Source organism: Harpegnathos saltator, unplaced genomic scaffold, assembly GCF_003227715.2.
Source record: "Harpegnathos saltator strain DR-91 unplaced genomic scaffold, Hsal_v8.6 scaffold289, whole genome shotgun sequence".
In the NCBI taxonomy this organism is placed as follows: domain Eukaryota; kingdom Metazoa; phylum Arthropoda; class Insecta; order Hymenoptera; family Formicidae; genus Harpegnathos; species Harpegnathos saltator.
The window spans coordinates 405,938-427,594 of record NW_020230082.1 but is presented as its reverse complement, the minus strand read 5'-3'; the positions used below and the strand labels follow the sequence as shown (position 1 = coordinate 427,594).

At 46.5% G+C, this 21,657-nt stretch overlaps 1 protein-coding gene across 3 annotated transcripts in view; it reads right to left on the bottom strand.

Moving 5' to 3' along the window:
- The window catches only part of LOC105190664 (fibroblast growth factor receptor homolog 1), a 51,675-nt gene that overhangs the window by 11,979 nt on the left and 18,039 nt on the right, over positions 1 to 21,657 (bottom strand). Inside the window, exons 1-2 of one of the 3 annotated variants that reach the window (XM_011153520.3) lie at positions 17,860 to 17,916; positions 8,192 to 8,330 (exon numbers count right to left, since the gene is read on the bottom strand). In XM_011153520.3, coding sequence (XP_011151822.1) covers positions 8,192 to 8,330; positions 17,860 to 17,901 — 181 coding nt within the window. In that variant the 5' untranslated portion in view covers positions 17,902 to 17,916. Of the gene's footprint in view, positions 1 to 5,382; positions 5,612 to 8,191; positions 8,331 to 17,859; positions 17,917 to 21,657 lie in introns of those variants that run through there. The other 2 variants (XM_011153522.3, XM_025299684.1) reach the window with 2 other exon arrangements.

The following is a 21,657-nucleotide window of genomic DNA, read 5'->3' as shown; positions in this document are numbered from 1 at the left end:
GCTGCGCGTTGATGCAGGAAATTCGGGGCGGGCATGTAGGTACTTCTTCCCCGGGACCGGCTCCCGGCGTACCGATGTCAATTGGTGAATCGTGAGTCATCGAAATCATCTGAACTTTGTCAAGTAAGCGCGCCGCTTTCCGTGCGCGCGCGCTATTTCCGGTAGAATTTTACATCGCGCGAGATCTTCGCGAAAACTGCGCACGGTAGAGTCAGATGCTGAGAGGTTGCGACAGGTTTCAGCAAGCGGGAATTAACTTCGGCCGATTAAAGCAAGCGCAAGGATGCTCCGACAGTGAGAACCGTCACTTCGTGACTCGTATTGGCCAAACTGAACAACCGTCGGTTGAATATCCATTCGAATACAGTGCGCGTGTCCTTCGCGTTTGTTCCGAGTTGCTCCGCGGACGGATCCGATCGATCCTTAAACCGAGAATCGATTCCTCTTGGTAGCGTTCGCTAATACCGAGCGGGCCATCTGCCTCAAGCCAGACGCCAGGAATAGCCGTAAATGTTTCAAGAGCTCCGCGCCGCCACTTCTGCCGCCGGTGTTATTCTCCTCTCTTTCCGAGGCTCCTCCAACCTCTCGCCACGAGCTTTTCGAGCTTCCGAGCATCGTGACGGCGCGGCTACGTGAATGTTTACGCAGATTCCTAACCGAGCAACACGGTCGTACCTCTCGTTTCGGAAGAATTCCGAAAAAGAAACGCCGATTGTGTGACTCCGTCAACGAGCTCCTCGGATAATCCGCGGATGGCGCGGATAGTGGAGCGTTTCAACGCGTTGTCTCTCTCTCTCTCGTTGTCTCGTCTCGTGTAGTGTGCACAATCAGTTATCAGTGAGAATCAGCAAAGACTAATGCCCGTATTCATAATCAGGCCTTATACGTATTTTAGGCCTCCTTATATCCATCTTTAGATCTGCACGGATTATTTTATTGGCTAGAGACCATCTGAAGATAAACTTAAGGAAGCCTTAAACATAAGGCCTGACTATGAATACGGCCATATGATCTCACCTCAGTGAGGTGTGAGGATATTTCCAAATTAAAGCAACAAATAATTCATAATTGATTTGAACTTGAAGCAAAATCGATTGGATCTTCTTGTATCAGACTTGCCTCGTGCAGGACCATTAGCTGTTAACACGCGACGACGGAAATCTCTCGTCTTTGACAACGTCAGTTGCGCCGTTTATTTACTCGTGTCTGTCGCGCCTGAAATGCGCACATTTTTGCCTCGTGACACTAGCCGGCTCGCACGCCGGCTTAACTGACGTACGCGATGTTCTTTTCTCCCATCATCGCTGTATAAATCGTGATAGCGATAAATATAGCAATCCCGGGCATAAAAGAACGTTCATATTTGTCGCGTCTTTCTCTCCCTCTCTCGCGCTCGTCTCCTGCGCTCGTCTTTCCAAATAACGATCGAAAGCGGTATATTATAATTGCGGCGCACTTTGGATCAAAGTTTCCGTTTGTCCAGAAATAAAAATAATCGGTTGTTATTCAATTGAGAATAAAAATAATCAGTCACCATTGCGTGTCCGTGAGTTCAAGATTAGGATCATAAGTTACACTTTAAACACACGGTGGGGAAATTAAATTATTAAAACGCATTAAATATCTCAAGATGAAAGGGCAGTGTTCGAGACTCCAAGATACATACAATAAAAATCGAAGATTCAAAGTTTCCATGTCGAATTACTGGAGATCTTAAAGTTCGACATTAAACGTCGTATTACACCGAAGCTTTGAAGCGTTTATAATATCTCGAATGGCAGCACCTCTGTCCGAAATTAAACTCAGTGAAATCAGAGCGGCATCGACTGCCGCGCATCTGAGTCCATTCCTCCTCGCGGACTGCGCGGTTCTGGCGCGGCCAAAGAACACCGCATAATCTTCCAATAACAGGCCGAACTTTAAACGTAGATTTTCTTCGGCTCTGGACGTTGGTTGTCGGTACGTCGCCGGCAGCACGTGCCGCTCGTAAATCGCTATCAAAGTTTCCGCGCAAACGGAGGTGTGTAACGGCTACTGTGGTCGCGTCGTGACCGGTTCTTCGAGTGGCCGAGACAGCTTCATAAATAACCCCCGTTTCCTCGCGCGCGCGCGCGCGCACGCGCGCGCACGGAGGCGAGCGCTCGCGTCCGGATAAAATCACCCAAACGCGATATAAATAATATTTTGTTACCGATATCGCGGCGACCCGGCGTATAATTCGTGCGCAAACCGGCCGACTTATCGGACACGACACGTGAACGTCACGTGAATTCAAAGCATCCAATTTGGATTTAAACGTTCGCGGAATAAATATAGATACAAAATCTGTTGTGCGTAAAATGATGTCCTGTAATATCTAAATCTGCTTATCACGATTTCTTTTTCATAATGATAAATCACGCCGCTGCGATCGACTCAAGGGTCGTCGACGGGAACACCCGACGCGATCGTCTCGTTCTCGTCTTCGACGAGACCTTACGAGACGGGACGAGACGGGATGAGACGAGACGAAACGAGATGAGACGAGACGAGGCTGAGCGGATGGATTACCGTTGGCACTCCAGACGGCCCGTGCCAAAAATATTTTCGCACGGCTGGCTACGCTGATCCCCGACGATTTCGGCGAACGTGCAAATTAAGCCGCGTCTGATTAAAGATTCAGAAACTGCTCTGTGCGCTGATTTATCTTAGAGTTATCTCGATGGTTCGTTCAGAACGAAATCCAACGCGCGATCATACAGACGAGATCGTACAGACTTTGCACCGCGTTTCTCGTTGCGGGCAGCGAGAGAGAATTTTCGCCGATTCGCGAGCGTCCGCGGTCCAGCCAGTGTCCTGCGATCATGTGCGTGAAACTTTTCGATCTCCTTAAGTTACATGTGTCCCAGAAGAAGTTAAAAGATTCGTGAAATCTATGAAATTCGAGATCAGAAAAATTAAAATTTGACGTGTGTATGTGTGTGTGTGGTTCTAGAGATATAAAGCAACGCGTTTTGTCGAAACACCCCGCGAAGTCGACGGTGCGCAAGCGTGAATCGACGGCAATGCGTTATTCCACGGAACAAATTATTCCGCATCGTTTGTTCGCTCGTTCGCTCGCCCCGAATGGCACCAGAACTCCCAGTTCGCTCGAAATAGCCGGGAGAGTCGAGACGCTCGAGTCACTGATCGGTGGAGGGATACCGCGACGCGCGGACAGAATGATTTACGTGATTTACGTTGCTTTAATTGTCCCGCCAGCTAGGCCGCTAGGACGCGAGCAGCGAACCGGTAGATATGTTGCGCGCGCCAGAGCAATTTTCGCAACGTGATCAACGGCGTTGATTAACGAGAAGAAAAATCATAGAAAAACAGAAAGGAAGGAAAAATCAGCGACTTCGCGCCTCGCGAGTTCGCACCGAGATCCGCGCACCGAGAGAGATACTTGAGACACGCGCAAGACGCTCTAACGCGCGCGCGTCTCGATCGCAAAGAGCAGCCGAAGAGTTGTTCAATATGCGTCTTCACGTTGCGCTTGTGGCCCACAAAATGGATTCAGTAGTTCGCCCGAGAGTTAGTCGCGTAAATATTTGATTGGAGAGCTTTTCGACACCATGCGGCAAACATGCACGACGTGGAACGAACGAACGATTCGGTGTGCGGGATATAGAGTGCGAAAACAAACGATTCGCGAAATCAAGCAGCGCCGAAGATTTCGCGGAAACCGAGCGCGCAGAATTGTGCGAATCACTCACCTGGGGCAATCTAATTTTTTTTCTTATTTTTTTGGATATATTGTTTGATGTATATATTTTATTCCCTGATGCACATATTATTTGTTAATTTGTATTGTAATTATATTATTTATTAAAAGATATTGTTTCTTATTTTATTTCATTTATTTACTTGCAATTTCACGGTACTTTTAGATACTGATAGATTTCTCTAATAACCGCGACTCGGCTTCTTCGTAGAAGAAGATCCTTCAGACCTGTCCACGACGCGACGATGTTTCTCCACGAGGAGCCGTCGTCGATGCGCTCGGAATTTCGAAATCCGAGGCGCGGAACGATGATCGGGGACAGTACATTTCGCGAGACGTTTCCTTTCTCTCTGACTACCGATCGGTCAATCGATCTTCCTGCTACCCTGAAGAAAAGCGAAACGGTCACTCGACCCGTCGAGATCCCTTCTTCCGACAAAAGATCCGATGTGTAGCGACGCGAGATCGCCAGATAGAAAATGTCTCGAGACAAACCGAGCGAGAAGAGGGAGGGGGGAGGGAGGGCCGTGAAGGATCAAGGAGAGCCCTGTCCTGTTGGACACTTTAACGCATCGTCCGTTCGCGTTAAGGTATCGCGTTAATAAAGTACCAGGCGGCCAGAGTATCCGCACGTCTCTACTAGAGCGAGGGATAGAACGAGCGATCGACGAAACTGGCTCAGAGATCTAATTAAAATTCCGTTTCGTCCCGGAGAAGCCCTCTCTTGTTAATGGTCATGCCGGAGGAGCATAAGGAAAGGTGTAAGAGGGAAGGCAGGAGGGTGGAGGAGAGTTAAAAAGGACGAAAAGATTCACGGAGCGAGAGCAGTGAGCAGATAGAAACGTCTGGATTCTTGACGGGTTTGAGTCCGACGCGATCATCGCCAGGGTACATATCTAACCGCATCTAATTACAACCTTAAAACGCATCATTCGACTTGGATGAGATTAAGGACTCGTTGCTAAAGAGTGCTCGTTATCTTAACGAGTGCGCCGTGCGAGTCTCAGGTAACACATCCGTAGACGATCGTTGGCGCGAAGGACACGGAAAAGCTTCCGCCTTGGCTCGCTGGTTTCCTACTCGCCAATGTTCCGCGATTGCACTCGAGAATTACGTGTAGAGGCGCACCTTCTTTCGCCGTCTTTGACGCTTCATCAAACGCTTCTCTTCCTTTATAGTGAAAATTTCCTCCTCCTTATTCTTCTATAATAAAAATAATCAAACAACCAGGATAATAAACATAAGAAAAATAAAATAAAGTGATATCTGCGAATAAAAAACGAAGTAACGCGAAATGCAAGAATAAAAGAAAACAATGAAAATAATAGAACAAACAGAATATAATGGAATAATAAAGAAGAACAAAATAATGCAAAAGGAAACAAACGAACCTAACCTAACCTATGCACTTACTAACTATGCGTTATTTTAACACTTTTCATTCGCAATGACAGATCAACGGGTTCCGATCCGATTGGCTATGGGAGCGAGTCACACGACAACAGGCGCTAATGTGTCAGTTGTACACCGAAGTTATAAACAAATATGTCATCGCCTTATATATGCCGCACGACAACGGCACGTGCACGGCAAGCGAGAAGTGAGCTTCTCCAAAGAGCGTTCCCGCGCTTCGTCTCTACCTGATTCTCGCGATGGGCGAAGCGAACGAGCGGTGTACGGGGTGGATGCGGGTGGTGGGCACGAGTCCAAGGAAAAAACGTGAGTGACGCTCGGATCAACTGGCAAAGATCGTCGTCGTCGTCGTCGTCGTCGTCGTCGTCGTCGTCGTCGGTCTCTTGGCGAAATCTCCTTCGCCAAGAGTCCTCCGCGTCGCGCTCCCCCACCATCCCCCATAAATCGCACTCCGTTGCCATCTCTTTCATTGTCCAATTGGTAATATCAGCCGCTATTACGCTGTTGAATACATTTAATAGACAAAAGATTGGCAGTGGCTCTCAACACGCTCCTCGTCGCCGCGTGTCCGAAGCCCTCGTCTCTGAATTTAGTTCGAGAAAATGCGTTTCGTACACGTCGACGTACGGGGAGAATATATCGTTGGCGATTCGGTAATAGCGCTCGAGCACAGCCCGGCTCGGCATTCAACGACCGGGCAATTGGACAATTGAGCTCAATCATAATAACGTTCATACGCATATCGTGCCACGAACCGTGCTTCGCTTGCTCGTCCGCTTATTTACCGAAATATCGATTCCCCCCGTCGTACAAGACGTATGGACACCATGCATCCTGCACTTCTTCCTTCCCCTCCCCAAGACGCGGAGAAACCATTTCCCAGCTCCGGGAATCGTCGATATTCATTGTACGAATTACAGCGACACGGCCGCGAGTTTACGCGTCACACGTGGTCCCCGTCCCCGATGAAGTTCCAACGAAATCTCTACTTTCGTGGCACACGCGCCACCTACGGTACACAGAGGAATCGAGAGAGAGGAGGGGAAAGAGAGAGAGAGAGAGAGAGAGAGAGAGAGAGAGAGAGAGAGAGAGAGAGAAGTTCGGTACAAAGCCGTGTCTGTTCGCCAGATGTGACGGCCAAAATTTTCGACTGGCCGCGATTCCCTTTGACCCCTGCGGCCTCAGTTCGCTTTTCGACGTTTGACGAGAAATCGTTCGACGTTCTGATTGTTCGGAACAATCGAAACGAGACCCTAATTTGTGTACTGCCGTTTGTTCATTCGTTAGAAATAAATGCGCAGTGGTACCGCGTCGCATCGCGCTGGTCCGAAATTGTCCACTGGACGATTTCGTAATCCGACGAAATGGCGGGAAACGGTTTGCGAGACAAAGAGAACGATCGACGACTATGGATTTTCGCAGGGATCGCACCGTGGTTACGGCGAGCGATAGAATTTAGCCGTGTGATTACGGGACGTAATCGGCTATCGGCTGACGAATGATTATTTCTCTCGCGACGTAGCAGGCACACCGTGGACCACGCGATAAGCGATCGTTTACCGCCCGTGGCGCACGCCGCGCGGCGGTAATTACGTTCCGTGCGAGATATAATTATCGTCGCGCTGGCGCTTATTAATCGTCGAGCGTACGCGCGCGCGGTTTCCGAGGATGCTGGTCGGCCGGTTTGCAATTTTGGCGACCGCGCCAGAGCGATCGTTCCACTACTCTCTGCGCCCGTAAACATTAATCGGCAACAAAGTGCCAACGACTTCGATTGTCGAAATAGCTGACGTGCGGATAAATATGTGCGCGGTGTCCCGGCGACAGCACGGACGTACAACATGACCGTCGGGTCGGGGTGAAGAATTTAATTGAATCATTTTTTTTTCGCCATCGATAAACTCACCCCTGAGAGGCTCAAGTTTGGACGAAATGAATAAATGTGTAAATAAATAAAAATTTACACGTCTAAAAAGATTAAGTATGAATGAGAGAAATAATAATTCTACGAATAAATAAGTACATTCCCCTGAAGAAGTTAAGCTTGAATAAAACATTAACTCGTATATCATTCTGAATGACAAAATTGTCGTTGTTGTTTCGAGTGAATTCTCACTCGTTTTTTCACTCGAAGAAATTCAGAGAGTTTCTTCTACCTCGGAGGTCTCGGAAGACGCGTTGATCGTCGATCGAATTCGAACGATACATCAATCGATCCTCGACAGCTGCGAACGTTTCTTCCGACACCTCGCACGCGACTCGCACGCACTTCTCTTTCTCATTCTACTTCCGCTTTAGCTCGCTTTTACTCACTTCCTCGTCCTCGCGCTTTCCTCGGCGCCCCGGCGCTTCCCGGCTATGCGCTATTTTTCACGTCTCGCGATCCGCGTTAGCCATGCTCCCTATCCTGCTCGTTCCTTTTTCAATACGAAAATACAGCGCAAGGAACGGTGGCGGCGGCGATGACGCTGCAGACCTTCTTCCTTTACAAATCTTTGGACCGCGCGTACCAGGCGCGTCTTTCCCTCTCCTTCTCTGCCTCGCGGCATTCGTTCGTTTCGATTTCACACGCGACGAGAATTTACACGAAAGAAAAGCGGATTCTAACATAGTAATAACAAAACTCACTCGTCGATGGTGATTCTGGTTTTTCGACATTTCTTGCTTCACGATGTCTACATTGTATTTTTAGATGAGCTTATGGAATTTCTATTACACGCAATTACTCCTTCGCTTCCTTCCGCGAGTGTTCCCCGAAGACATCGTAGGGGCGCTTCTTTGAATTAAGAGGCCTCGAAATATAATTCGGCTAAAGCATTAATAACTGCGTGTTCTACGAATTAATAACTCGTGGACGTGAATCATCCGCATGTACGATGTCGCGACTCGAAATCGATTGCGCTTCGTTTCGCGAGGCGTAGATTTTCAAGGCGGATGTCATAGTCGGTTCACAGTCCGGCGATGGACGTCGTGATCTCTTCGAGCGATCTCTTTTGAAGCAGTAAATTAAACAAAAAATAAATCGTATCGTCTTACCTAGTCGAGCAAGCCGCGCTAATCCAAGATCCAAGACTCCGAGGAATACGAAGGTCACAAGGTAGATCCACGTCGCCATTTCGATCCGTTCGACACCGTGGGTGTGTACGGCTAGTGTAATCGCGGCATTGAGGACTTCCTGAAACAGAAACCGTGAAGGAAGAGTTTATTTATCTTTCCTCCTCGCGCGTGTGCCACGATCGAGTAACGCGTAAAAATGCCTTCAGCGATGACTCTTTCAAAAACAACGGAAGCAATGATTCTCTTTCAATCGGACGATTACGAGCGCAGAATCGAACCGCGAAGGAAATGGAAAAAGATACGGAATGTAGTCGAGCCAGCGGGAAAGGTCCGAAATAAATCGAGAAATGCTCGACGTTCTTGCGACGAATCTTCGTTGTGGTTCTAATCGGTTCTCTCTTTTCGATCGAAGAGAAAACACGAGAGAAATGATTATTGGTTACAGCAAAGGAAAAAATTCGAGAGTAAGGAACTCGTGTCATTACGACGAATTATTAATAATGGCGATGCAGAGTGCTCGTTTCCTTCCACGTTCCATCCTTTTCTTCGACGTCGGTCGACCTCGTCGTATTTTTCTCTGTTTCGCGAAGAGCGTCCCTCGAAACTGGCCGACAGCCAAAGCCGAAAACACGGTGCACTCGCCGAGGACAAGCGACCAACGGTTTTAGACACGACGATCACGTTGATGAAATACGGCCCTGGAGAGTGCAGACGCGTGCGTGCGAACCAACGCGGTTTTACGCACGTGCTTTCTGTCCCCGAGAACGATGCATTCGCTGCGACCACTTCTAACGCGACTCGAAATCATCGGCACCATAATAAATTCGGCCCCGATCAGCAACGTCGTAGCAATTTTAATGAATTCTAATGCAACTGAATGTCCGGGTGAATTTTTTCGTTCGCCGTAATACAGATTGCATTTTTTCTCAGCAAATTTTCGTTAGGTTTCTCGATCAAGTTACATCTTGCAACCACATGCGATCTTTCTATCTATGCGAGAAATTCTAACGATACAGAAAAAGATTGCTTCACGATGCACGAGAAAGAAACTAACCATGGTGATTACAAAATGATAATAGCAAAACGAGACAAGCATGACAGTATTTATTTTTCATAAACGGCAACGTGCACACGATCTTTATTTTCCTGCGCTGCCGTTAATGGCCGTTGAAAATTAGACTCAAGAGCGACAGATTGTTTTCCTTGAGACACCCTAACGACTATGCGCGGACACGTCTTCCGCTACCTACCAGAAGAAGGAGAGAGAAAACGAAACTTCAAGAAGAATATGCGCCTGTATAAAACCTGACGGGAAAAGGAAAAATGACGAATCCGGCGAGCGACGATTAAGCCGACCCTTGCTCTCGAGGGGGCCGTGGAATCTCACAAGTTCCTAGTGTCGGAGCCGGCCGACTAGGTCCTGAAGGAACATCGGCCCCCATCACCTGTTGCATCGATAGAAAAGAGAAATGCGCGCACCCTCGCTGCCGTCGAAATTCATCGAAGCTCCTCTCCCCATCTCTTTTTCCCTCTCTACTCTCATCGTGAGGATCGTCGTGAGAAGATTTCTCCCGAAGCAGGCCGAAGCAGAAAAAGGCCTCTCGTAACAAGAGAAGGCAGACGCTTGCGCGAGGTCGAAGAAAAACGAGGCTTGACATCGTCGACAACGTTATACGGACGCGTTCCAATTTGTGATTGGGTTTCGCCCGAAGCCTGGCAACCACATTGTCTAAAATTGTAGAAACAACAGCTGCAGAGTGAAAAATGCGAATTTTCGCGACGAAAACGTTATCTAGGGTTACGTTACGCCGGTGTGACTTGGCGTTTATTAGCTCGACGAAATGTCTTTGGACAAATTCAGCCGGAGAGAAAGCGAGAAATGTAAGCCAGATAGTAAGAGTCAGCTTAGGTTTGCACGAGACTTTGCAAGGTCGACTTGAAGTCGACACAAAAGCGAGTATCGTGCTTCGTGAATTGTGATACTTTCGCATGCATTTCGCCGGTTGGTATTCGAGCGAGAATAAATCGGGCAGAATCGTTCACGATCCTGCCCGAAAATACACACGTGTCGCTAATATTAGAGGAATTTCATATTACGGTGCGACGCTATCGCGCTAATAATTCGCCGATTTTAGTAACGCGTGGGTCGCGGAATTTCGAGCGACGTCGAGCGTTCGGTTTCCCGCCATCATCCTGAAAAGGGCCGCGTTATTGCAGTTTATAAATAACCGCAACTCCTGCAACTCATCATGTATGCGACCACAATCACATAGAAAAACAAAACTCTGCTGATATATTTGTTTTTTCTGTTGTCTGCAGACTGTTCCGAAAACTCGGACCTTATAGGAATTGAGCAAATATTGTGATATCATTCGGAAAGATTTCCAGCTGAAATCGTTCAATCATTCACTGGTAACATGGAAAATATTTTTACGATATCACTTCTCGTCTTGTTTAGTTTTCGTCTGGTCCTTATTCGGTTAAATAAAGATATTTTTCCCGTATAAATTTCTCTATAGTGAATTATTTTCCACAAGAAAATAGGGTAAATATTTATTTACCTATGGGGACCACCTCCCGATATCAAAAATTTTAGTTGTATGTTATGTAGATCATCACTCTGAGCAATGCTGCAAGGTTTTAGCCGGTGGTCACTGTTTATCCCCACTCCCCGATATTTACCCGACAGTGATTGGAAACAAACAATGGGAAGGAGATGAAGAGAAGCAGGTGAGATGGGGGTGGGGCACGCGTAGCGCGCCGTGCTAAACGCACTTGCAACTTACGTATATACTAAACTTTTTTTGTTAATAACTTTTTAATAAACAGTGACCGCCGGCTAAAACCTTCCCGCATTACACAACACACAAATAAAATTTTTGAGATCGGGAGGTAACTATTTACCGAAAATAGAATTATTCTGATCGGAAACCTCTCTGAATTGTTCACAATATATGCCCAGGAAAGTTCGCAGGAGATTTCTACTCTATCAATTTGTTTCTCTTCGCAAAGTTTTCCGTCTTTTTCCTTTCCATCCTCTTATCTGAATCGGAATTTCTGTTTCCGTGTGTGTCGAAGCGTACTGCTCTCTACGCATTTTCCGCGCGCGCGCGCGCGATTCTAATTTAATTCTAATTTAACACGAGTATACCTGAGAATTCAACAGCCGATAAAACGCGCGAGGTATTCTGTATCGCCCTAGTCTTGCTATTAACTATTTTACGATCTCGCGATCTCACGCGTGTCTCAAGTCGCGGCTATCGCGTTGGATTTCAACGAGCGGAATCTCGCCGTCGATATTAGAGAAACGGAAACGAGAGGGTATCGCGCGCGAGCTCGCGTCGTTTACGAATGCATTCGTGCTGTGCGGCAACTTAACGTTACGTAGAATTTAGTACTCGATAAAAGGGAGGATCGTTCGTGCGCCCACTTACGTCTTCGAGTTTATAGGCGCGCGATGCCTCCGCATTCGGAGCGACGTTAGCCTCGCCATAAACTGGCGTTCAGTTCTCCCGGCAGCCTCATCGATTAATAATAACGGCCTTAATCTTGTACATTTTTTCTCGGTTTGCGATTGCTTGTACACATACGCGCGATCGCCTACGACTCGGACAGCCTACGGATGAGCTCCACGTGTCTCTTCGCGGAAAAAATTCTCTCGCTTCGTCGTATATTTCGCGTACGAAGAGGCAACATGAGAATTTAATACGCGATAAAACCGGAGGCAAAATGTTGTGTTAGGCCCTCGGGCGGGCTCGCTTTATTATTTACACGACGTTTATGTCTTTGTCCTAGGAGAGGAGATTTAACGGCGGTGCAAGGCTCGACAAGTTTCGATTTCAGTATACTTTCTTCCTTCCGCGTCTGTACTACGGGCAACGTCCTTATTACGAGCGCCTACTTCTACTCTTTCGACCGCGAGATATGATCCTCCTCGAGGACGATCGGCAAAAGTTCGTTGGCAGATCTCGGGATCTTTATATCCGTTCGGGCTCGTTTAAAAGTGATCGCGAACCGGCTGATAAAGACCATCATAAAGTAACATCGACGCATCGCGCATGGTAAACATGATTTCATCTCTCTCTTCTTTTTCTACTTTTTAAGAATCGATGCGACACGCGCGCGTGGATTCTCGTAAATCGAGCCGAAGACGGCAGAATAGAACGTACTTTACGGCGTGTTACCGGCCGTACTTGCTCCGCCACGAGGAATCCCGAGGAATAATAGGCCTCGGTCTCTCGGCTGCTCGAGGCTGGAAGTTCCTTCAGCGCGCGTCTGCTTCTCGTCGAAATCGTAACGAAAGCCATGCGTGAGACCGTATTTTCTCGCCTCGTACAGATATCTCATCGACACAATCACCCCATACATGCACGCTCTATCCTCTCCGCTCTCTCGTCGCGGAATTTTCAATCGCGATGCACTCGCGAGCGCTCGAAATTCCAAAAGTTGAACGGACGAAGGCAATACCGTTAACGAAATCCGGCCACGTAAATGTAACGTTGCCGGGACAAAATTCGTGATCGCGCGCAACTAACGAACGAAAACGCGTTCGCGGCTGAAAACTTTTCGCAAAAAGGTTCTACGGTCTCTTGAAACAAAACCGCGGTGTATACATACGCGCTTGTAAGTGTTTTCGCATCCATAGGAGTAACTTTATTTATAGAGGAGGTGCTATTTTCGATTCTCGGGTGAGATGATTCATCGCTGTTATATCCGTCCACTGTCGCTTGCTTCAAAAATTCCGTCGTCGTCGTCGTCGTCGTCATCGTCGTCATATTTTGGAGAAATATGTGAAAATACGCGACGCTGGACAGGTATTTACGAGCGCGTGAAATTCGCAATATTTTTCCGTGTTTACGGCCTCAATTAGCGATTCAACTTGACGTTCTTCTCGCGAGCGATCGTCACGGTCGCGCGACAAAAGACGGCGTGAACACAACGGAAGGGAGGAGGATAAATATTTTCCTGGAGAAAGCGCCGACGCGACACATGAGTTCGAAATTATACCTTTGCCGTCGGCACCACGAACACGAGGTCCCGGACCTACGTCACGATAATTACGGGTGGTCGAATCCTTCGGAGCGTAGGCCCCCGTGATGAAACAGGTTGGAGCGATTTCATTCAATTTGTCGAGGGTCGGGACGCGCTCCTCCCTTCCTGGTGGGATCTCCCGTAGATCTTGCCGAGATTCCCGATAACATCCATTGGATGCTACACCGAACAGAGGGAAAGGATCGTCGCGGCATTTGAACATTCGCGCATAAATCAAGACGTGCTTCCTGGCTCCGACTGGAATGGCTCTAGCGAAGCGCTCGCCACCTTCATACAGTTCCTCGTTGCTTTTCTTCCTCTCTCAATTTTTTTCGGCCCGACAGTCACTCATGAAAATCACCCCGAAAGTGCGATTTTCGACGTTATTTCACGCACGAGAAATTGCAACGAAGCGTAATTTATGGCGAAATATCGAAAGAGAGAAAGAGAAGGAGAGAGAGAGAGAGAGAGAGAGAGAGAGAGAGAGAGAGAGAGAGAGAGAGAGAGAGAGAGAGAGAGAGAGAGAGAGAGAGAGAGAGAGAGAGGAAACGAGGCGAGGTCATAAATAAATTCAACGCGAGATCCCTTCGGGGAATAAAAAGGGCTGAGGTGCGTGGAAATTTACGAACGGTCGCGTTTGATAGATACACGGCTTTGTCGGCTGGTAATGGCGCCTAATCGAAATCATTTCGATACCTTCGCCGTTAAAAAGCTCGTTCGTATGTCGCGCCGGCCCAGATCAAAGAAGAAGAGAGAGCGAAAGACAGACGCGGGAGAAGCGCATTAAGAAAGAGAATTGAGAAAGAGAGAATATCGAGAGGAGAAGTCCGTGGTCCGCTTTTCTGGAAGGCTCGGTTCGCTCTCGTCAACAACGCCACTGTCATAAATCGTGAGCCATAAGCCCGTAAAACGGGGTGAGCCATAAACCGGAAGCATGCGCTCGTACCAGGAGAATAATATCGTGACGTCGTTGCACGTTTGTCGTCGCACGTGTGTAAACTTCACGTGTATGTACGTAATATTTACATCCGTGCATTCCGATGGAGTTCTCGTTTAACTCGATGTGATATCTTACTCGATGCATCTCGCATCACGCATTACATTCTGATCGTTAAATCGTACAAAATGAAACATTATTCTAGTAGAATTAGAAAATCAAATGATTCGAATAGAACTCGAAGATATGATCAAATGACATAAATTTACTTAAACTGCAAGCTCTTCCTCAGAATTTTGCATACTTTATGATTTAGAGGTTATATGTATGAGATCGATAACATTGTGCCATAGTTATATCTAATTGATGCCGACGCAGATCAGCGGGGAAAGAATACTCAAAATTAGAATTGTAAAATTTCGATATCGGGAAGAGGGGGCTTGGGTTCGTCCCCGCGAACCGGAAATGTCGTCGTCTTGAGTCAAGCCTGAACGAGCGAGAAAGAGAGAGAGAGAGAGAGAGTGAGTCGCGGTTGGTCAAGATATTATCCCTATTCGTCCGGAAGAATGTCGCGAGCACCCGAGAAAGTAAGCCGCTTAGCAGACGTATCCGTTTTAACCCCATGAGGTCTCGACGTCGACGTCGCGACGAAACCGAGCGATATGTGTGGGTGGCCCGAGCAGTGGCTCGTGTCTCCTCGCAACGTCGCTTGCATTCTCTCATTTCACACGCGCCAAATACGCGTCGTCCCATTCTTTTACTCGCATCAAGCGATTTATGGTGCTTACCTCGCCGCTGAAACATCCGCGGATCCTTCACGTCATCCCGAAGCATCATCTTGTAAATTCGACTCACGCGAACCATCGTCATTACAACGCGATGAGAACGACACCGACTTCGACTTATTTTAACACAATCGTTGAACATGCGCGCGCAACTCGCGCGCATCCCTCATTTAAACCATCGTGCCGTTGGTAAGCATCGGAGTTTGAAACTTAAAACTCTCGGCTTATCACAACGAAAATTAACAAACAGTCCGCTTGTCCGTGACGTGCCGTTTCCGAGGAATTTTTGAAGGACTCATTGAACAGAAACACGTACACATTTACATGACTTGACGGCACTACTTCGCGATCGCGTGCCTTCGCGTTAGCCGAAAGTGCGAACGACGATCGGCGAAGGTGATCGAACGCGTCCGATCGTGCGCGACTCGCCCCCAGCAGTGCGTAGTTATACACGGTTTCCCGCGTTATTGCGACATGGCGAGTCTTCGATCCAGAAAAAACTGCGCAATTGGAGTCATTTGCGTGCGACGCAGTTTCAGCTGGGTGCGAATGCTGCAAGTAGGACATCGCCGTCACGGGCTATCGACGAAGCTGCTGCTGATGATCGTCAACGCGAACGGACAAGGTGCTCGTCGTTCATGTCTCGAAGGTCAAGGTGAGAATTCACTGCTTCTTGATGTTGCTCAACATCGCGAACGGTACACCGCGAGCGTGACGACGCCACGGCGTCCGAAGGGATCGGGCGATGAATAAAACATCGTTGAGTAGATCGCCCGAGTGGATTAAGTTGTCCGCGAGGCTCGATCGAGTCGACATTGGCAGCATCGGGTCGGATCGCGAATCGACGGCGTCCCTTGCGTTCTAAGATTTTAAGGCCGATTTTTACCGAGATAATAACATTACAATATATATGTGCGTGTGTGTGTGTGCACGACGGTTATACATGTCGAACCTGTTGCTTCCATGCTCAGGGCTCGTTCTCTCGTGCCACGATATAACGTATTTCGGGATTCTTCGACGGAAATTCGATGTCGATTCGGCAGTTGGACATGCGGATACTTGGGTTAGGGTTGCCAGATGCGAAACTACTTCTACTATTTCCAAGACATTTTTGAGCGATGGTTGAAAAATAGGTTGTTAGAGAATTTTAGTTAAATTTGAGAGATAGAGGGGTGACACCAGCAGAGAGAAGTTTGAACATAAATCGTGCGATTGTATTTTTTACCACGCGAATGGCTTAGTTGACATCAATTTTCTTAGGTGGCACGTCGAAAAATTCGATCCTATAAATCGCTGTGACCGCTCTCAGGTTTCTCTCTGGTAGCAGTTAAAACACGAATGTTATAATTGTGATATTGTTGAAATTCCGATTTTCCGGGACCAGGAAAAGATCTAAATTCCTGGACAAGCTTAAGAATTCCGAGACATTCCCGGAAATCCCGGCCATCTGGCAACCCTAACTTGGGTACATGTATGATTTTTATTGTGTATAAATTTTTACGATCACGTCGGAGCCAGCCAGGATAGGCGATGTCTCAAGGGATTCACCGATCGCTCTATGAGATCAAGTTGTCCCGAAGCGAAGAGCAATCCGAACGGATTTGCTCGCTTCGCGCGATGGCGATCGCCGGGCGATCTCGATATCCTTTTTCACAAGGCGACGGGACGGTCGCGAGGGATTCGTTCCCCATGTTTGGCCGATGACGCGCTTCCAGGCCATGTCGGGCGGTCCTCGTTGTCGCTCGCGATCGTCGTGTGACGATAGAGGAAAGTCGGTCCCGTGATGTGCATAACTATACGCTTCGGGAATACGTACGTGCGACGCTTCTACGAGCAGTGAACAACGCGAGCGGTGCGCAGTCTTTGCGCGTTTCTAGAATATTTTATAGACTGCTCGAAACACACCCAAAGGACACACCACAAAGGACGCACACACACACAAAGAATACCTACATATATATATATATATGAGTAGCTTCGTTAATAATTTCGCAACTTGAGACACATAATAATAATCATTTAACATTGGCCGCGTTCAGCAGAGAAAGCTGCTTACTAAGCGCTTAGTGATTATCGTTTCTGATCGGTTCATTCCCCTGGATTTGTTAAAGATCTAAAAAAATACTCCAATCATAGATAATAATCATTAAGCGCTTAGTAAGCAGCTTTTTCTGCTGAACGCGGTCATTAATTTATTAGAGTATTAATTAAAATTCTCAAACATCAATTAACATACTATAAATACTAGTAAAAATTTAATTTAATGTTAAATTAATTAAATGTTGTATTAATTAAATAATGAAATATGTGTATTAATTTTTAAAGAGAAAATAGAAATGTTGATATAATATTTCAAATATTAGGCGGTATAAATAGTTGAGGAGAGAAACATTCTCCTTGTTCGCGAGCAATGTATATTATAATAGTTTAAATATATCTGAAAGTAGCTTCTCACATTTTATATCAGTGAAATATTGAGATATTTTGTTTCTTTATCCATGCTGATGCGAGTGACCGACTTTGTTTACGTTTTTTGCGAAAAACCGAGCGTTTTGACGCGTGAATCTCGGCGGTAATTCGCAAAAAGTCAAGTTTCTAATACAGTGTACAGTGATCGGCATAATATAACCTTAACATTTTATGCAAGTAAATTATTAGGGGTTTCTAATTGTGCGCAATATTGATTTGTTATTTATTGATTATTTAAGGTGAAAAAAACGATCCTATCAAAATATTATATTTGTAGCACAATAGCAGTTTTATGTTAACGTCTAGAAAAGAATTCAGATGATTAAAAAATATTAGGAACCTGCATGTGTTAAAGGTTATCATATGTTCCGGTCTGCGTACTCAAAATATATATACATCGAAAAAAAACACGATCAGTTACTCACCCCGACGTCACGTCGCGCGTCAGCCAGAACAATTAGTGTCATATTAACGAATGTTAAAATAACGAATGCTATATTCGACAGATGTCTCTCTCTCTCTCTCTCTCTCTCTCTCTCTCTCTCTCTCTCTCTCTCTCTCTCTCTCTCTCTCTCTCTCTCTCTCTCTCTCTCTCTCTCTCTCTCGGTGCGATACTTTCCTTCTTCGTCGGCTCGTCCGGATGAGGATACTCTCGACGGTCCGTTGATGACTTCATGAGATGAGGCGCAAGGTAAGAAACTTAAAGAATCCTCCAGTCACAACGGCGTGAATAATAAGAGGTACGAGGGACGTGCAGTGCTTTCGGAAAAGAAACAAGAGATCGGTAGAATGGGGAAGTATATGGGGACACGATACCGGAATATTTATTTATTAGAATCGACAACAAAGACGTGTGCGATTGCTTCGCGATGAAACCGGTTCTGCTGAAATTTCATAATCGAAGCGGTGAAGACAACAATAATAAAAAGAAAACGATCTTTATTGACCGGAAGGAAAGGATCCTTATCGATCTTTTCACTCACTTGCTTAATACCGAGATTTAAATCGAGGTTTCTCGTCGCATGTTTATCATATCGTATTGTATCTTTGTCCTCATAATCCGGAGCGTTACAAAATATTTATATCATTTATTTGGGCATAACATGATGACGAAATATCACGTATATAAGAGCAAAGAAATGATAAGGTATTTTCGTCTCAAGTTCGAGATAAAGCGCGATATCTCGAGGACAAAATGTCGCTTATGTGTTGAGCTGTAACTATACACGTAGGTGTAAAATCAAACTGACCCGACACAATTACTGGTTTGTTGAGTACAAATGTCGAGCGTAGAAATCGCAGCGTTTCCGGAATGTTAAATCTAAATTATTAACTATCATCTTAACTATTACGTTCTCCGTCGTCTTTATTACTTATATCTTGAACGGTAACTGATCTTTATTTTCGACCGGCATTATTTTCCTCGTACCGCGAGCCCGTGAGACTGTTAAAAATTACAAAGAAATTTTACACAATGTTCAATGGCTGAAATTAGTCGAGCGAGCTGTCGTTTTTACAGCTTGATGTTGTATTTACTGAAGTACCGTTCGTCACAAGGATTTGACTTTTATGTAGACATTTCGAGGCAAATATTTGGCCATTTAGTTGAAGAATAATGAACTCTGTTAAAAGGAGAGTTCCATCACGTTGATAGTCACTGAGTGCCTGAAAGAAACGATCCTTGAACGACCGCGGAAACGGCCTCCTTTTTTCTTTATTCTTTTCTTTTTCTTTTTTTTTCTCATTTTTTTGCAATTGTCAGAATGACACCGGGTCGCTCATGTTTCAAGATTCACTTTACGTGGCCCGAGGCGCCACGCGAGTTTCACTTCAGGGAAGAAGTGCTTTGTGACCTCGGGTCCTCGGGATCCTTTGCCCTCTCCTTTGCCGCTCCGAACATCTGCTAGTCGGGCGCTAGGAAAACTTTTTTAATCGCGGGGGCTTTGGCGGGACAGAGCGCGCTTTATGTGTTCGTAAGTGATTAGAAAAAAGATGTATAAATCACTCCGTTGTCGCGGTGCATTCGTGTCTGACTTAATTACCACTAGTAGTGACGGCAAATAAAAATTGATTTCGGGTGTCGTAACCTTCAAACGTACTACCCAGCTCGCTCAACTATTTTAAGATTTCCTGATTTGTACCGTAATTATTGCAATAATCGTAATTTCTTATGCCAGAACGATTACGATTAAATCGCGATGAAATTACTAAAAAGTCAAACGTTGCAACGTACTTTAGATGCGATTTTAATAAAATGCTATTTGTTGAGACCCAAACAACACAGATATATATATATAATGTATGTCTCAGATGTTCAAGAGACATTTAAAGCAGGTAGGATATCTTAGATACCTCAAAGACGTCCATCAAACATTTTCATGCAGTTTGAGAATTTTCATTTTCTCAAATATTTCTTAATTGAGACATTAAATATTATTCAAGATATTTATCTTGCCATATAATTCAGACAGAATCGCATAAAAATTGCTTGGATGAATCATAATAATCAGGTCGTCAGGTTGCTCTATTGTGTAGCTCTATCTATGAAATGAAAATGTGTTTTTCATGTTGCACTTTGCAATTATAGACGGGTCTTTCCGCTCGTGCGAGATAGCACGGGCCGTCTCGCTCCTCATTATTCGAGAGAACGCGACTTGTCGACGCGTCCCGCGAGCACGTGCCAGTGGCGTAACGTAGCGGGTCGCGCTGCGGAACGCGTAATACACTGCTTATACTACTTACGAATCGCGGTGCTCTCATTCACGTCTCCCGTCCGTTTTTTCTTTCTCTCTTTGAACTCTCGCGAGGCGCCTTACCCGGTGCCGCCGTTGCTCCAACGTTGCTTCGACTATACGTATACGGTGAGCTCGCGTGGCCCGTTCGTTTCGGTCAGTCAGCTTTTCTCGATTCGGTTCCGCCGCGCACACTCCGCACTGTCACTAAATACGCCGACCGATCTCCGTAATGGATGGTTTCCTGAGCAGACGACGCGACGGTGGACATACGAGCGACGAGGCGGACGTATAACCCGAGGCGGAGGGACCGAGATCGAGAGTGCGAGAAAGAGATGCCGAGAGAGAGAGAGAGAGAGAGAGAGAGAGAGGCAGAGAGAGAGAGAGAGAGAGAGAGAGAGAGAGAGGCAGAGAGAGAGAGAGAGAGAGAGAGAGAGAGAGAGAGAGAGAGAGAGAGAGAGAGAGAGAGAGAGAGAGAGAGAGAGAGAGAGAGAAGTCGTCTCTTGACCCCGGGTCTCGAGGAAGGCACGAGAGAGCACCGTCGTGCGCACGAAAGAACACAGACCATGCGGCATTCGCTTGCCGTAGGCGCGTTTTTTCGTCGAGATGAGGACGCGAGTAATAAACCGTCAAGTCCTCGCAGGATCCGAACGGTCAAAGATCGCGCGCCCACACTTCTCCACGGACACTCGGCGTTGTCGCGCGGCAAGATTGCTGGATTACCCACTGATTCGCGCGACTGCGCTTCGCGAAAGGTGTTTCGTCGCGAGAGAGGACAAATTGCGCGAAGAACAATACGTCCCGTTCTTATTGTTCGTCCGTCCACTCGACCGATCGCGTCGCTTCGCGCACATAGTTAAATCGTTTGATCGACTGGTTTTATATCGGCCGCTGCGTTCTCGCGAGAGGTGCGAAGAACCGTCAAGTTGATCCTTACGCGCACGCGTGCGAGAATGGTTTAATACTATGAGCAGCGTTGGCGTCGTTCTTGACCTAACAGAACAATGCACGGAATCGGTGAACGACCCAAACGACGCGGATCGCTCCGATCACGGGAGATCACGCTCGCAACTCTTTCCCGATACGTGCCGAATAAAGCGGGGAATTAACGCGGTTTGGAGCACGAATAAAAGTTCCGGTCGGCGGCGTGATTATATGCGAGAATATAAGCTTCTTTTGCATCGAGCGACTTTGCATCGACACAGTTTCGGATCAATTATAATGTCCATGACTCGCATGATTATCGTCGTTATTTATATTATATATCGCGCTTTCTTCCTTTTATTAATTTTCTCCAACGGTCGCGACAATGAGACGTGTATATACGCTTTCTTCTGTTTGTCTTCTATTTAGTAACATAAACTGAGTTTATGTTACTAAACATAAACTACATAAATTGGTTTTTTTTTTCCATGGGATGCATCCTTGTGATTGAGACGAAAGGGGAACATAAATTTGTGAGGTATAATGGTAATTAGAAAAATATTTCGT